The sequence below is a fragment of the Suillus bovinus genome (genome assembly GCF_016758785.1).
Source record: "Suillus bovinus strain UH-Sbo-P2 chromosome Unknown EDB93scaffold_23, whole genome shotgun sequence".
In the NCBI taxonomy this organism is placed as follows: domain Eukaryota; kingdom Fungi; phylum Basidiomycota; class Agaricomycetes; order Boletales; family Suillaceae; genus Suillus; species Suillus bovinus.
In genome coordinates, this window is record NW_024542079.1 from 190066 (window position 1) to 205242 (window position 15177).

General features: G+C 47.5%; 10 protein-coding genes across 10 annotated transcripts; 3 read left to right on the forward strand and 7 right to left on the reverse strand.

Annotated features, from left to right (window-relative positions):
- Positions 1–356: 356 nt before the first annotated feature.
- Positions 357–1597, reverse strand: EDB93DRAFT_341899 (uncharacterized protein). Its single transcript, XM_041456142.1, has 3 exons — positions 1260–1597; positions 1025–1209; positions 357–959 (listed from the first exon to the last, which is right to left on the reverse strand). The coding sequence occupies exons 1-3, from the start codon at positions 1311–1313 to the stop codon at positions 428–430; spliced, it is 771 nt and encodes a 256-aa protein (XP_041308286.1). The 5' UTR covers positions 1314–1597; the 3' UTR covers positions 357–427.
- Positions 1371–2620, reverse strand: EDB93DRAFT_1142487 (S-adenosyl-L-methionine-dependent methyltransferase). The gene is made up of 9 exons (XM_041449341.1): positions 2523–2620; positions 2456–2473; positions 2271–2403; positions 2181–2219; positions 2066–2129; positions 1947–2015; positions 1851–1891; positions 1733–1788; positions 1371–1683 (listed from the first exon to the last, which is right to left on the reverse strand). Exons 1-9 carry the CDS (start codon positions 2567–2569, stop codon positions 1521–1523), a joined length of 630 nt encoding a protein of 209 aa, XP_041308287.1. The 5' UTR covers positions 2570–2620; the 3' UTR covers positions 1371–1520.
- On the reverse strand, positions 2621–4200 carry EDB93DRAFT_1142495 (translation initiation factor eIF 4e-like domain-containing protein). The gene is made up of 5 exons (XM_041449342.1): positions 3780–4200; positions 3278–3724; positions 3160–3224; positions 2708–3109; positions 2621–2663 (listed from the first exon to the last, which is right to left on the reverse strand). The coding sequence occupies exons 1-4, from the start codon at positions 4007–4009 to the stop codon at positions 3036–3038; spliced, it is 816 nt and encodes a 271-aa protein (XP_041308288.1). The 5' UTR covers positions 4010–4200; the 3' UTR covers positions 2621–2663; positions 2708–3035.
- EDB93DRAFT_1142497 (uncharacterized protein) lies at positions 4184–5766 on the forward strand. Its single transcript, XM_041449343.1, has one exon. The coding sequence runs from the start codon at positions 4421–4423 to the stop codon at positions 5597–5599; it is 1179 nt and encodes a 392-aa protein (XP_041308289.1). The 5' UTR covers positions 4184–4420; the 3' UTR covers positions 5600–5766.
- Positions 5767–6211: 445 nt separating this feature from the next.
- Positions 6212–7294, reverse strand: EDB93DRAFT_342203 (transmembrane proteins 14C-domain-containing protein). The gene is made up of 5 exons (XM_041456144.1): positions 7083–7294; positions 6942–7001; positions 6788–6888; positions 6660–6733; positions 6212–6599 (listed from the first exon to the last, which is right to left on the reverse strand). Exons 2-5 carry the CDS (start codon positions 6942–6944, stop codon positions 6469–6471), a joined length of 309 nt encoding a protein of 102 aa, XP_041308290.1. The 5' UTR covers positions 6945–7001; positions 7083–7294; the 3' UTR covers positions 6212–6468.
- EDB93DRAFT_1225606 (vitamin-D-receptor interacting mediator subunit 4-domain-containing protein) lies at positions 7085–7972 on the forward strand (the record flags this gene model as incomplete). The annotated part of the gene is made up of 3 exons (XM_041451212.1): positions 7085–7434; positions 7487–7696; positions 7845–7972. The coding sequence occupies exons 1-3, from the start codon at positions 7101–7103 to the stop codon at positions 7970–7972; spliced, it is 672 nt and encodes a 223-aa protein (XP_041308291.1). The 5' UTR covers positions 7085–7100.
- Positions 7973–8558: 586 nt separating this feature from the next.
- EDB93DRAFT_1084264 (protein-tyrosine phosphatase-like protein) lies at positions 8559–9376 on the reverse strand (the record flags this gene model as incomplete). Its single annotated transcript, XM_041445823.1, has 2 exons — positions 8559–8969; positions 9026–9376. 2 exons carry the CDS (start codon positions 9374–9376, stop codon positions 8559–8561), a joined length of 762 nt encoding a protein of 253 aa, XP_041308292.1.
- A 167-nt stretch (positions 9377–9543) lies between these two features.
- On the reverse strand, positions 9544–10383 carry EDB93DRAFT_1142512 (ribosomal L29e protein family-domain-containing protein). The gene is made up of 5 exons (XM_041449344.1): positions 10299–10383; positions 10164–10248; positions 10100–10111; positions 10015–10050; positions 9544–9960 (listed from the first exon to the last, which is right to left on the reverse strand). Exons 1-5 carry the CDS (start codon positions 10313–10315, stop codon positions 9925–9927), a joined length of 186 nt encoding a protein of 61 aa, XP_041308293.1. The 5' UTR covers positions 10316–10383; the 3' UTR covers positions 9544–9924.
- Positions 10384–10531: 148 nt separating this feature from the next.
- On the forward strand, positions 10532–11146 carry EDB93DRAFT_1240302 (PHF5-like protein; the record flags this gene model as incomplete). The annotated part of the gene is made up of 6 exons (XM_041451738.1): positions 10532–10550; positions 10609–10641; positions 10699–10735; positions 10789–10892; positions 10945–11067; positions 11130–11146. The coding sequence occupies 6 exons, from the start codon at positions 10532–10534 to the stop codon at positions 11144–11146; spliced, it is 333 nt and encodes a 110-aa protein (XP_041308294.1).
- A 55-nt stretch (positions 11147–11201) lies between these two features.
- EDB93DRAFT_342312 (uncharacterized protein) lies at positions 11202–15092 on the reverse strand. Its single transcript, XM_041456145.1, has 13 exons — positions 14844–15092; positions 13006–14770; positions 12835–12946; positions 12655–12785; positions 12576–12606; positions 12385–12529; positions 12105–12326; positions 11994–12056; positions 11828–11943; positions 11718–11773; positions 11501–11649; positions 11433–11452; positions 11202–11383 (listed from the first exon to the last, which is right to left on the reverse strand). The coding sequence occupies exons 1-13, from the start codon at positions 14955–14957 to the stop codon at positions 11317–11319; spliced, it is 2991 nt and encodes a 996-aa protein (XP_041308295.1). The 5' UTR covers positions 14958–15092; the 3' UTR covers positions 11202–11316.
- Between the last annotated feature and the right edge of the window lie 85 nt (positions 15093–15177).

Consider the following 15177-nt stretch of genomic DNA (forward strand, 5'->3'; position numbering starts at 1 on the left):
AACTATCCATGCGACTTCGGGTACGACGTAATCGGAAATGATACTAGTGCAAGAGCAATCCAGTTTGCGATGGCGAGCCCCTACATCAATATCGCAAAACATCTACTCGAGCAAAGTTACCACAGGAGATAAGTCAAATGTTGCGAATGTAACTGCTGTTAACCTTGACTTCTGTATCCGAGTGTCCTTCAGGTTTGCCGGCTTGACAATCTTTCGCGAAAGATGTCCGGCTGTAGACAGAGTGAGCTGCTACGTGGAGGCCCAATACACCAGAAGGGTGAAGTAAAATTGCTCAGGATAAGTTGGCCTGTAGATATTACAGAGTCGGAATAAAGAATGACCTACCCAGGGCCTATCGCCTTGGTTGGCTTTCACCATCATCAGCTCGCACTCCCTAAATAAATGTTATACAAAAGTATAAACAGTATTATAGTATTAGGAATTGCGTCGATCCGACTTGTAATGTAAAATCTGGAGTTTGAAATGACTCCTGCAAATTGAACACTTGACGTATTCGATTGGTGAAATCACATGAAGTAGATCCTCGAGGACCAGTCGCAGTGATGGCGGGCACGTCAGTTGAACGGTCTGGTATGGGATGTATAAAATAACTTGGACGTCCAGCCCAAGTTGGCACAGCACTAGACTGTGCGCTCTCCCGAATATCGGCAAGCTTCAACGCAGTATCCAGTCCAAGTTTCCGTACATCTTCGAGCCCGATGGGCTCTTCTCTCCTTGCAAGTTGCAGCAGACCCGGGACCAGCCATTCTGTGACCCCATAATCTTGAGCAAGTGCAACTTGGTCTAGAGGACGGATAGCAAGCATAGGCTCCATCTGTTGAATGGCGAATTCCTGAATGTGGGTGAAGCCCCACATTTTGGATAGCTTCAATATGCTTGTCCACTCCTCGAGGGTCGCTGGAAGTGCATCCGGAGAAGGTGGTAGGCGGGTGAATGGCCTGTCAAAGGCGAACCGCCATCAGGTTCCAAGGCATAAATTTAAGCTGTCATCATCAATACTCACATGGGATATAAAACCTTCATAAGAGATTGAAAATCTTCCTTGAGAATACCCTCGAGAACGATAGGATTTGTGTCCGAGTATCCTTCAGCTTGGTCGGCCTCAACAGGTAGTAGAAACAGATCGCGAAAGACCTCCGACTGCGACTCTAGTGTGTCACGAGGCACCCGGAATAAACAGTCCTCGACCTTGCACAGACGAGTGAGCTGCTGCATGGCTGCTCAATAAAAAAACTCACCATAAATGTGATGAAAGTGAAGTAAAACTGTTCATGATGTTTGGGATTAGGCATTATCAGTCTGATAAATCGTGATGATAAGAGGGTGACGTTGTGTGCTTTGCTTTGTAGTACCTTAAGTAGTATCGGCGCTTGTCAGGGGCTGTATTTCCTAATTCGACACACTTAGGTGCTCGGTACAGTACATATAAGCACATTTCGCGTATCTAAGCGTCACGGTCTGGGAAGCGCACAGATTTGTAATCCTTCCACCTTCCATCATCATAGCACCCGTAGGGTATACATGTAATAATGGAAAGATTCTCCCAGTTGGTTGATCTCAAGTGAAGTGTTTCGTGCTACATGTGAACCAGTGAGATATCGTTTTCGAAAGTGCGGTTGTCCGAAGGTGATGTATATGAAGATGCCATTGCGCTTAAGTATACTGCCAGTCCCTGTAAGACCAGAAGGTATGGAGATATGAAGGGACTAACCGTATAACTTGAGATACTTCTGCTGTGCAATCTTTGATTACTTGCTCTGGTGGATCCTGTGGAAACAACAGGATCTTATCAGTATGTCGTATGTTGCCATGATAATCAAACATAGTACCCAGACATCGGTGGAAGACGTCATCATTGCATCCATTGTCCCTGGGACCGGAAAGCGTGAGACTTCGAAAAACATCAAGTTAAATCCATCATGTACCTTTATCGATTGCAACATCAAAAGATGAAGTGTCTAGACCGTCCAGAGTTCGCACATCCTTCACTTCCCCTATCGAAGAATTAATATGTGTTTCCAGTGTTTTCAGAAAAAACAACTACATGTCATCTCTGGGCGCAGATCTTTGTGCCGGTTGCGCATCTTCTCGATAACAACAGGCGAATACTTTGGGAGAAATAAGAGGTAGATCAAAGACCGCCACAACAAGAGCCGTACATCAACGTTGACAATGTTTTTGTACCCATCTTCCCACATCTGTTTGCACGACAGTGTTAGTCGCAAGATTATGCAAGAGGAAAGACTTACATCCTCCGAAAATTTTGAATTTCCACAACCGAGCATTAAGATGCGTGCAGCTCTATCGGGGATGAGTTTTCGGATGTCATTCGCAACATCCGCATAGGTCTTGAACCAATCGAAAGAGGCATCCTCAGCTTCTCTAATTATCTACGGTATCTCATGACTCATTAAGAGAACAGATGAAGACATACTGCTCGTATCTCTTGTCCCTTTGATGGATAAATAAATAGTCTCCGAAACAGATATCTAGCTACTCACCAGTACACTTCAGTACCGTATTCTTCATTCTTCTGGGGAAGCGACATGTTGGTGAAGCAGCACTGAGGTCCGTGCTACTAGCCAAGGTGGCTTGGAATCCGATATCAACGCCGCGGAGTTTTATGCAAGGGTCGGACGGGCCTGCACTTTCACAAAAATATATTATACTGTGCTTGTTCACTTACACCGAATACTAAACTGAACTTGCGCTCTTGCTTGACTGCGAGCTCACTTGGAAATCGGCTATGTAACATGCTGTACACGATTTAAGTGACGAGAAGTAAAATCAAGTTGGCTTGAGAGTAACGAATTATCTGTGTTGCGGACAGAAAATCCCAACTGTCTGCTACAATTCAAGATTCGAGCTACAGTTTCATGTTCGATTATTTCCTTGTATGCTGATGATGAGAAAATCAGGATACCAAGAAGGCATTACGTTCGTGTGATGTTGCATGTGCACCAAAAAGACAGAATAAAACGGTCAGGATCCGCGCCATGACACAAAAAAGGCTGTCACGATGCATCAGCGATGCTGGGCATCCTCTCAATCGCGGAATTGCGGAACGAGGATTTGTCTTGCATGGAGTCTGTGGTTGCGTTATTAAGATGGACTGCAAAGAAAATGGAGAGACCACACCGTTATTAGATTTATACTCCATGATGGTCGATGGAGGAAGGTTGAGCACAGTCCGCAAGGTGTCCCTACCATACCAATCAGACCGTTGAAATTACAGGAAAAAATACGAAAGACACACCGAATCTTCTCTCGCACCTTGGCATCCCCATCGACACGATTCCACAAACTCACAATATCTTCGCTCTGACGCACGCTGATGGTGCAACCACAAATTTCTGGCCACCCACCTTCCTCCCCTTCCCCTTGTGTGCCACATTCATCAAACATGTCACCCACGACGCCCATAACGAGGTCCTCCCACACCCTGTCTGCTACTCCCTTGCGCAATCGCACGATCCACTTCCCACCAGCACGATTCAGGGGGTCTTCCCACACAGGCCTCCGAACACCTGCGTGGAACAGGAGGTAGTCCGTAGTGGGCAGGAGTGCAGAAGGGGGTGAAAGGTGGGTTTGAAGTCCCCAAAAAGATTCGACGCTGGAGAAAGAAGCAATTTTTTTGATGCCTTCTTCATAATTGGTGATTTTATTTCCCGGAGCGCGCTGTTGACGGAACCAGAAGACCCATCTGGTGCAATAGACGTGAGTCACGGATGAGGATGAGAAGGAAGCCACGAACATACGTATTCCGGAGAGGGTGAACGGGCAGTGGTGCGGGAACATCGACACCCCGGTCGCGCTCCTCGTGTGGCGGGTGTGCGACGGAAGTGGAGAAATGCCTGCTTGTAGGGAGTCGCGGACGCGTCTCTGCTGGGATGGCAGGTGTAGTAGTAGCTGTACTTGTGGTAGTGTTAGATGCTGTATTTGCAAAACGACTCTGGAATTGCGAGTGGTTGGAGAAGTAGCCAGCCATTGTGAATAGGATAAATAAATGAATAAAATTGCGAGAGCAAAAAAGAACTCTTAGATGTCTATGGAATATAGAGCACCAGTATCGGCCACTAGATGCAGAAAGAGAGGACGTTCGACGAGTATATCAGTGAGTATGGACAGACAAAGTATGGACAAGATGGTATCGTAGGTGATCGAGAAAAGCAAAGGATAATAGGATTAGTAAGCCGTAGTCTTGTCTGTCCTTTCACCTCAACCACCTCTACAGAATCTAGAACTTTTGGGTCATAACGGCTAGGCAACTACAAAGTACTTATAGACGAGTACTTGCGTAGAAATCACTTCGCTCATTCAAGACATCATCGCATTATTAATACGTGTCCGCGTCCTACATTGACCCACTATACCATTCATTCAAGATTTCAGCGGCACCATGTCGCACGCCAGACACCAGTCCTCATCGCCGCGCAAGTCAATGCGGGGGTCTGAACCGCTCTTGTCCCTAGATCAGACTATGCCGAATGGGGCACATTCTCTGGCACATGAACTCGCTGTTGCACTAATGCCTGAGCCCGGAGGCGGGTCGCGGATGCTTGTAGAGGAGTTTGGGATTGAGTACGACGAAGGCGCGGAAGGCATCGATGAAAATGACTGCATACGTGGAAATGAGGAACGTGAACTGCATATACCAGGAGACAGTCTTGCGAACGAGATTGGAAGTAGCCTAGCTGATGAGATGGGGGCTTCCAATCTGGCGGAGGAACTAGGCGGAAGTGGGAGCGCTGATAAGGATGTCAATGAAGATGTTGAAAACAGTCCAGACGAGGATGGTGGGGACGACTCGCTTATACCAAGAAGACCAGAGCAAGATGCCATGGAGATCCTTGCACAAAATCTCGCTTCCACAGATCAATTCCTCGCACATTTACGCGCCGTCGATGCTCTACCTACTTTTCCCTCCGCACACACCTCGGATACCGCTCCAAGCGCACATGTCCTGGAAAGGCTGGCATCGGACATGATCCGTGCCATTAACGAGGCCACAAAAGAGAGGGAAAGTCAGGTGCGCGAGCTCATTACCTATGAGCGTGAATTCCGCCGGCTTTCGACCGAGGTCGGTGGGAATGACGTCCTTTGTGAGTTGGATGACATTGACGAAGGCGAGAGCGAGGGTGGACACGCGCCAACGAAGCTAGATACCGTCACCGAGGAAGACGAGCTTGAATTATCTTATGCACCGTCCTTACCTTCGTCGCCCGAAAAGCCCTCCTTCACTGCACCCCAGCCCTCCAGTGCTGCTGCACCGCTGCCGCACCTGGTGCAACTGCGAACACATACAGCGGCACTACTCTCATCGCTCACAACGATATCAGAGCAGGCGCAGGTGAATGGAGCCGCTACAGCAGATTCGGGTCGGCGGATTCGTGCGCTGAAGAACCGTTTTGGTGGGTTGCGTGGGGAGTGGGAAGGCGCGGAGCGCAGCCGTGGACGTGTTGAACGGTGGGAGCGGGAAGGCGCAGATTGCAGAAGAGTTGCGGAGGAGCACATGATCGCATTTCAACAGGCCATAGATGAGGCAGGGGTTAAGACACAGGCGATTATGGCGCGATAGATGGTATGATGTAGAATGGACTTGACCACGCTGGAGGATCGCCACATACTAGTATCTATTCACATTCACTCACTACAATATTATACCGGCACACCATCTTATATTTTGCTTGTACGTAGAACTGGCTAGTCCATCTATATATGGAGCACTCCCTTTCCTGAAGACTACTAGTAAAAGTATATTTAAGTGTTCATGCACAACATTCAAAACTGGGACCCATATAAGCTGACATTCCCTTATTGGACATTATAGATGGATGTCGAAATGTGTTGTCCCCTCGTCCTAAATATCTCACTCGATTCTCACTTCCACACACAACTTACAACTTGAATCAATGTTTCTATCATGCACCTTCCAATGCGAGGTCAGACGACCAATTTTTGTCAAGAAATGATGAAGTTCATTAAAAGCCGCCAAAATCACGCTGCCAGCCAGGCGTTGCTGTAACGGAGTTCTAAACCAATACTAGCTTACCGACTTGTCAGTGAGCCGAAGACTTGATCCGAACCAACGAAATAGGCTACCGCCTGAAAGGCAGCCACCAGAGTTGCGTTCCACATATTATGTATATGAGCAGTGGTATTCTCAGCAATTTCCGGACATTTTACATCACACCACCATCAAGTTCGCTCAGCGCTACAGCCGTGAAGGATAATATTTTGCCCTCAGTCGCAATTTGTCGTTATCCCAGTAGTGAAATAAGTACGAATGGCTAATTTATTATTCTCATCTATTAAAATCTTGCCTGAGGCAAAACTCTAAAACCGCCGCTGTGTAAGCTGGCTTATAGGCAAGGACTGAGGAAACGTGATGATAATTGAGTCAAAACCGCGCGATAGATACTAGTACAAGAAGACAGCCTAGTTTCACTAGTTACGCAAGTTGTACACCTTCGTGCCATAGTACACGCCCGCAGCACTACTCGTTGCAGCGAGCACAAGGGGTACCGGGCCCTTGGTAATGCGGGGAAGAGATGAGAGCAAAAGCAGGGCCGAAGCACCTACAAGAACAAAAGGCATTATATATATATATGAATATGAGAATTTTAAAGGCAACGTACCTAAGGCGCCCTCCAACCCATTAGGAGCGCCTTTCCTGATGACCTCTGCACTCCATAGGAACAAAAGACCAACGCTAGAGTACAGGAGTTCGCAAAAACACGCTTTATGATACCGAAGACCGACTCACCCGATACCAGCAACGAGTGAAGGAACCGAACGAGTTCTTGCATACCCAGTGATGCCGCCGACGATACAGAGACCGCCCATGGTGTATGCAGGATAGGCTGACTAAATAGACTTGGTATGAGGGATAATCCTATACCAAAAAAATAAAGTCTTACCATTGTTTAAGCGAAGAAGACGGACGAGACGAGGTTGGAAGTGAGGTGGGTTCACAGCAACTGCAACATTTTACCCCGCATACGCAACGATTTCAGACTCCGCGGTAAGCGATGTAAAATAAATAATATATATATACTCACCCTTTCGTCATCTGGATTATGGATGCTCAGCTCCTTGCCCCGCTCACACAACTTACTGCTCTTTCTCAGTCACTTTTCCTCTCGTTATCTCAGCAGCCTTCGCAAAAACAAGTTGCCCCACCTCCTTTAAGCTCGTTTGCAGCCGTCGATGATCAGCTGCGAGCAGCACTGACAACAGCGGCAGCACATCAGCGCCAACAGGCACGCATTGTTGCATTACAGCAGGAGCTACTGGAGGTGGATGCGCGATGGCGCGCTGTGTGTGATGCATTGGAAGAGGGGAGGAAGCTATTGGATGAGATTGTGAAGGAGGGCGATGAACGTGTAGAATGTATAAGAAAGGCGAAGGAGGGTTCGTAGTCTATTTCTGATCTGGCTAATATTAAACTGGTATACACATGAAGCTGCGATTCCTTATCCTGAATTGCTTGCATATGCACAAAGCCTCAGCGCATTTACGAGCGCGCCGCCAGGCTTAACTATGCCCGAGCCAGGTGCCGTAGGTCCTGTGCCTCTATTCTTCCCGCCATTCCCGAACGAGGAGAAGATGCGCCGTGGCAGACTGAATGTGGAGCGTCCGCTGGGTGGGCTTGGGGAAAATCATAGCGTGAGGGGTGAGTGGTCCCTCGATAACGAGCGTATTCTACTAGTGGAGTTTTGTCTGCTCGTGGTTTCATGTTTGGTTAAATTATGTGTATTTCGTTTCCTTTGCTGTACAATTTTACCCTTCTGTGTCAAATTCGACTCGAACTAACGTATGAGCAGCGCCAGAGCCATCGCCTCCACCTGTCCAGACACGCGAGCGCCCAGGTGTGAACCCTTACCGACACGATACGCGCCCTCAGCTGGCTGTGTTCGACCTCGATCTCGACCTCAATCCAGATCTATGATCTCAATTGTGTTGCAGGGAGATATAGTTAGGCACGCCGGCGAGTCCTGTTACGTTCAGTTTATTGCTTTATCTCACCTATATATAACAGTAGTGCATCGCGACATCAGAGAGAAGATTGATTGAGCAAATTCAAGGCGGTAGTCCCTTCAATGGCAAGGGAGGTCGTGAGGCTCATCTATGCCCTCATGCTAGCTATGAATACTTGAAGCCATTTTAAGACTGCTAAACCTATTGTGCCCAATGTCAGACGTTAAGGTACCAAGCGCACTATCACCATTAATTTGGTACACACTCGCAATCGATCGGTTTCCAGGTCCATGCGCAAGATGTTATGATATATGGGGAAAATGCGGGGTATGAGAAATGGTTAGTTTGTATGATAGTTCCTTTTCTGCCCCTTGAGGAATCCAAATGATTAAAATGTCAAGATATACTGTCGACGAGTTCCTCGGTCCTGCAAGTGAATGGTTGATAAAGTAGCCACATGCACTTGGAGGTTTGTCAGGAAGAATGGCGTGCCACGATGTAGCTCCCAGGCTTACTGCAGGGTATGGCATGACAAAATATGCCATAGGGAAAGGGCATCAGTTGACTGCATCTTTTGTCTTGCGAAAGGCTTCTAGTGCTACAGTCTTTGCCTCCATCAAGGAGGCTACCTGTGAACCTTCAATAGACATTTCCTGTAGATCCCCATGCGCAACTAGTGGCGCTGCAGGCATAGGTGCAGACTTGGACCGTTTCATCATTTTGGCTAGCAACTCCGATACACCACCTATACTCCTCTTTCTGCGGTGCTCCTCATCGGCACGGATCTTGGCCTCTTCAAACTGACGACCCCATACGACAAGTTGTCTGCGAAACCCAATGTTCGGCGCAACTATTCCACGCTTTGCTTGAACATGCTTAATGGTCTCCAAAGCGTCCATTGATGTTGTTGCGACGAGATAAGCGCAAATTAAAATCGGTGATCTTGAAATTCCCTGGAAACAGTGGACCTGCGAGGGGTGCCTCTGTTGGTTCCTACATAAGAGCTTAGCAATCCAAGGCGCACCAAGACTTTCGCGTCTTCCTTATCCAGCGCCTTCTTGATAAACTCTACGACGGGATCAAACCATCTGCAAATCTGCTCTTCGACTGCATCGCGCACAGGAACGTGGAGGACCTGGATGTGCGGTGGGAATACGTCCGTGATATCAAATTCGATAGCAGATACGACGTGGGTGATGCCAAGGCGTGCGAGGTTGTCTGGTGTGCGAGCGGTGTGGTAATCAGTAAGATAGAGGCGGGAAGTTATGGGTGTTGCTGCGCGTCCGTGAGACGGGTCTGTGTCACTCCTTTGGCGTCGAGAAGTTGTCTTTTGGATGAGTGAGGATTGCCATGAGGTAGAAGGGAAGGATATCATGATCTAGGATGGTGCGAAAGGAGGGTTGGCTTCAATCGTGCAATGACGAAGCTCCTCCGTCGGAGCTGAGGATTTTATAGATCCAGGTCGACTTCCGGATCAAGTGGATGCCCCGATAAACGAGACCTACAGAGGTTTCTCAGTTGTGGTAACTGACATCAGGCAGGTCATCGCATTACATATGGCAAAAACAGCCATAAATACAACTCTAAGCGCTCAAATTTGGCAGGCAGAGGCATAACAACTTAAGGACTTCCTGAACATGCATCGACGTGTGTACTCCTTCATCTCACAGGCTGCGATGTTGTGAGCAACTCTTGATCGGAATGGCGAAGCCTCCAGAGTCCAGGCGAATTGACGATATACGGTAGCCGAAGTTCACAGACAGTACATAACTCACAATGCGATCATTGCGATGTATGCGATATGATTTCGATAACCTAAGCCATATGTAATAGTCATGGCAGGTAATACACGACGTGCCATGTGTGTGGCATGTCTCTGGATATCAGAGATGAAAGCGTACTGGAAACTCGCTCGCAACTGAATCATGATGCAGCTTTTTGCTCAGCCCGTGCTTTCCGCTGATGCGTAATATAAGTACAGTCAATTTACGGAATTTTGAGAAAGCAGCTTACCGATCCATTAAGAGCGTGAAGCGAGTTCTTGCGGAACTATGTGTGCTTGAGCACTCAGTATAAAATCAGACACCTAGAAATGTACCTTGGGGTCAACCTATAGAGACAAGTGAACCCAAGATCAAAGATTGAATATTTTGACAACGTACCCCTCTCAGCGACCGAGACCGGTTAGTTTGTGGCCTCCTGATACCATTGCGGTGCGCCTTGCGGTTCTGGTTGTGGTTGGTGTGGCTTTGCAGATTTCAGTTGGATAGATATTATCTACGAACTACCAAACGCACTTTTTGGACTTTGCCATGGCGTCGACGTTGGTTTGAGGCTTGGACTCAAAATATTAACGACTGTGTTAGAATCAGGTATATCGACTGATGAGGCTGAAGAACTGTCTAGTTTCTTGTCTCACGATTCGGCAAACCCCGAAGGCTTGTTGCTTTGGTAAGCCCGATTAGTAATACGCGACTTCTTACATCATTTCAAGTGGTAGGAGTCCCCGTTACATCGTTCAAACCACACCATGTCGAAACATCACCCCGGTGAGCCCCTTCTCCTGTGACACTAGAAACAGAGAATTGACAAAAAAAACTAATATAGATTTGATCATGTGCCGGCGCCAGCCTGGCATTGGTGAGTACATCATAAACCGATCCGGCGGTGATGTTGCTAATCTTATGAATAATGTAGCTATTGGCAGATTATGTGAGAAGTGTGATGGTAAATGGTGCGCCAAGCAACACTATCTTTCGCGCTAACAACTAATATGCGGAGGTTTAGTCCCGTCTGTGATTCATACGTCCGACCTGAAACACTCGTCCGGATATGTGACGAGTGTAATTTTGGTACATACGGAGGAAGGTGTATTATATGTGGATCACCAGGTGCGTTACAACTACTCGTGAGTTTGGAGCATAGATCAATCGGATCCTGTAGGTATATCAGATGCGTACTACTGTGCAGAGTGCACGCGGTTAGAAAAAGACAGAGACGGATGTCCGAAGATTGTGAACTTGGGTGCCAGCAGGACAGATTTATTCTACGAGAGACGCAGATTAGGTCAGTATTTCGTGGCTGAAAAATGTCTCGGCAGCTGCTGATATAGTCCTTGTCCCATATAGGCTTTAAGAAGAGCTAGCCTTATACGTACTACACTTTTTGTGACTTCATCCATGAGTTGCACCAGATTTGGCACTCCAAGATGTCTGTATTTCATTGTGCGAAGACGGGGTAGGAGTAGGTATGCGTTCGATTGGCTACCTCAATGCGTAGAACATGAAATACATATATATATATATCAGCATACATCTAGCAGTACACTGGGAAATTGATAATAGGCGGGCCGTCGTTGGGGTTTTCCAGGTTTGCGAACCGCCTGTATTATTATGAGGTGGCATTGCGTGAAAGCTGAAAGAACAACATACCGGAATTGAACCATGTCGACCTTCTTCATGTGTTAGTAGATAAATAAAGTAGGATACGGAAAACGTACAGGTGCCTTGAATACAACAAATATGTGCGTCTCGTCGTGAGTATCGAGAGATTCACATTCTCCACAGAGGTCTTTCGCGCAATACGCGCAATGGTACCACGCTCCTTGAATACGCTCCATACAGCGATCACAGAGCGCCGTGGAGTGAACTAAATGATATAGATACTCTATGAATCTTCAATATGAGTGTGAAAGCGTATCGGTATGATTGACAAACCTTGCGGATCTGCGTTGGGCGCGAGGCCGCCAACAGGACCTGCTGGAACCTTGTACCTACCAACGTGTCACTGAAATCACCTCGATGAATTGTTATAATTCAAAGCTCACAGTTTTGGAAGAAAACCAGATGGCGACTCGAGTTGTACATGAACAGGTCTAGGTATCTTGAAAAATGAGTGCATTGGGTCATGGATGGCATATGACATCTGCTCGCATGATTGGCACTTAAAATTGTAATTAAAAAGGTGTAACTGTGTAATTATGATGTACATACCAAGTTATATGCAGTGGGCGAAGAGGGGCATGTAGCACATTGGTATCGTGTACCAATTATTGCCTGAAGAGTCGTCAGCCCTTCATGGGAAGTATGATCGCAGGGACAAACCTGGTTGCAGCCCTTGCAGGACAAATGGTGATTCAGCAACTCGCCATCAAGCGCACTTCGAGCGTGTCTCGAGCCAACGACCGTCTGAGCATATGAAGAATATACAGAGCCCGATTTGGAGCGGGATGCAGTCAAAACATGTGCTGCGTCCCTGCCTGTCCATAAATGGATGGCACGGCGGCTGGCTGTTTGTACTTCTGTTGTTTCAAGTGGATAGGGAATCTTGAAAAAAACAACAACATGAGCAACGTGTTCAAATCCTGAGAAAGATAACAAATACTTTTATCATAATATGCGAGGAGATGTGCCCCCCGTCTGAGGAGTCCAAGTTGCCTGGAAGTCCTGCAGACTCGCAATTGGAGCAAATGTCGATGGAGTCGCAGATTGCACAGTGGAATCGGGCACCAAGAATATCTTGTAAACAACTAAAATTCATTAAGTACTGTGATCATGCTGCCATAGGCCACCTACTGTGCACATTTGACGCCGGGATGTTTCATGGCTGCAAGTATATGAGAGAGGGAAGGAAACTGCTGCTTAGAACACTCACATCGTTCCTCATTATTGTCGTTTGACATTATCATTGGCAAAGCGTGTGAGTATTCTGGTTCACTTCTAGACCTAACAGACTTTTCCGTGACTACCAGGAATGCATGTGAAGGGTGTATATCGTGGACTTGGCTGCTCAGACAAGTATTAGTTCAGTCCACATTGCACAAAAGCCACTTGCCTGTAACACGCTCGACATAGATTGAATTTCTGACACGATGTACATTTATACCGCTGATTCACGATAGTGGAATTGCATGTCGAACATTTACAGATATGCATATCATCTTGCTCTGTGAAGAATCAGGGTAAAGATGTCGATCCAATGTCACATATTCCATTGGATGCTTACCTACGTCTTCCCATCCATGATGGCTCCAGACCTTTTCAAAATACGCATGTCTGAGCTGGCCTTTCTGTCTAGGAGCGGAACGACTCCATGAAGATAAATCATCTTCCGGAGATGTAGATTCTGCACCTGATCCATTCCGCCGCTCCGTGTTTGCACGAAGCGCATGTATCACGCCAGCAGATTCGACACATCCAGAGCACAGTTCAAAGCCCATAGTAGATGACTCGGACCCATGGCAAGATCTGAAACCTGATCGTGCACTATACAATGTCGGGCTTGACGAAGAGGAACCGGGTAAGGAAGGGAGTGGCTTATTGTGTTTGTGTTCGCTGCGCGTCTGCGGCGACCCGCTTAATGTGACAGAGTCGAAGAACGTAGATGGGGAGGGTGAAGACGAAAGAGGTGTGTGATATGGAGGAGAATAAGAATGGAATGGGTCTATATCTCTGGTCTTTCCTTTGCCTAGATCAGAGCCTGAGCCGTCGCGAAGGACGATGCTTGCCAGGGGCTCCTTCTCGCCACACACCGCACAGACGTATCGAATGACATCTAGTATAACTCCACAGTCTGAACAAGTAGTGAGCGAGCCTGGAGGAGGTCCTGCAGGTGCAACAAACTGGAGCACTTCTGGAGGAATGTCGGGAGCGATAGAGTATGGATCTTGGTCAGAATTGAAGGAGGGTGGGGAAGAACGCTTGTATGAATCAGGGGTGTCACTGGAATGATCGTCGTCTGCTAGCTTTTGTTGCGAAGCAATCCATGTAAGCTGCATACTGTTTGGCCGCGGCGGCGAACCACTAAATGGATCGGCGTCATACTTGATACTCAAATTGTCCTCGTAACCCGAATCATGTGTCGTAGAACTCGCACCAGTATATGAGTAATAGTATTTCCCGCGAGGATCTCGTTCTAGCGCAAGATCCCCGTCCATGTTAGATGGAATGCGCTCGTCGGAATATGTTAATGATATTGACCTCGAATCAGATTCCGAGGGCTCAGGTGTTGCCCCGAGCATGGCTTTGATTGTGCGCGCATTTTGATCGCGCAACCACGCAGCCCCCCTGTCTTGAGCAGAACGCGTCAATGCTATTTCAATTGGCGTGGGAGAGCATGACCGATGTGAAGGGGCCATGTCAGATGCTGACGCATCAGGGTACTCCTGGAGCTTGAGTCGCTCAAGTACAACTACAGGGTCTTCTGGGACGCATCCTTCAGTGAACTGGTGACGATCTGAAAATGGGCCCTCTTCATGTATTGTCTGATCTTCCACCGCTGTTGAACCTCTTTGGGACATCAAACGACCGGTAACACTGTCCTCGGATATAGAACACTTGTCCCAGTCATCCGAACGCGGTGTGACAGGGTGCACCGTTGATCCTTTTGCGAAGTGCCAATTGGTATCTCTCGAGCTCACTGTCACTGAATCATCGTCAACTTCCCCTCCTCCAATCGACCAGCTTAATTCGCCTTCGCTCCTGTTACGGCCTTTGTATTCTTCCATGCTGGCGAGACTTGATGTGTCGCTTAAACTCGGGCCATCGTAATCAACGGTGATGTGAACTCGTAGTGTTATTCGTCTACTTCCAAAGCTGCGGCCAGATAGAATTGATGCTGCAGAAGAAAGTGGAGGATCGTCAGACCCAGCCTGAAAGTATTGAATGGCTTCCGTGAGATCGGATTCTGTAGTAATATCGGTGATTTCGCCGTCATCGTCTTTATACGCAATCACATATGAAGTCGCGTAAAGTGAGAAGCACTGCTCAACCTGATCAACGGTATGGAAGAAGACGGTATGAATGATAAGCTCCAAGTGTGAGTACATGACCAAAGAGACGCACTCTGTTCCTCAGCAGCTCGTATGAACAATTCCTAGCGGAAGCAAAGCTTATCCGCTTGTTCCATCTGTCGAAGGCGCACTTGACGACTAGAGGCCTGTCTGGCCTAACATGCATCTTTCTTGCAGGTTATGCGACCGTAGCCTAAGGGAACATATGTGACCTTCCACTGACCAAAGTAGGCGCACGTTCCGCAGTCAAGTCAGTGCTCATTCCGCGCTGACCTAATTCAGTAATTTCAAGGTGCAAGTCATCGATCAAAATGGGAAATCCAACGGTGAGCAGCGGAATCACTCATTGTTACTGTATGCACTAAGGATTTCTGTGAGCCTCTCTC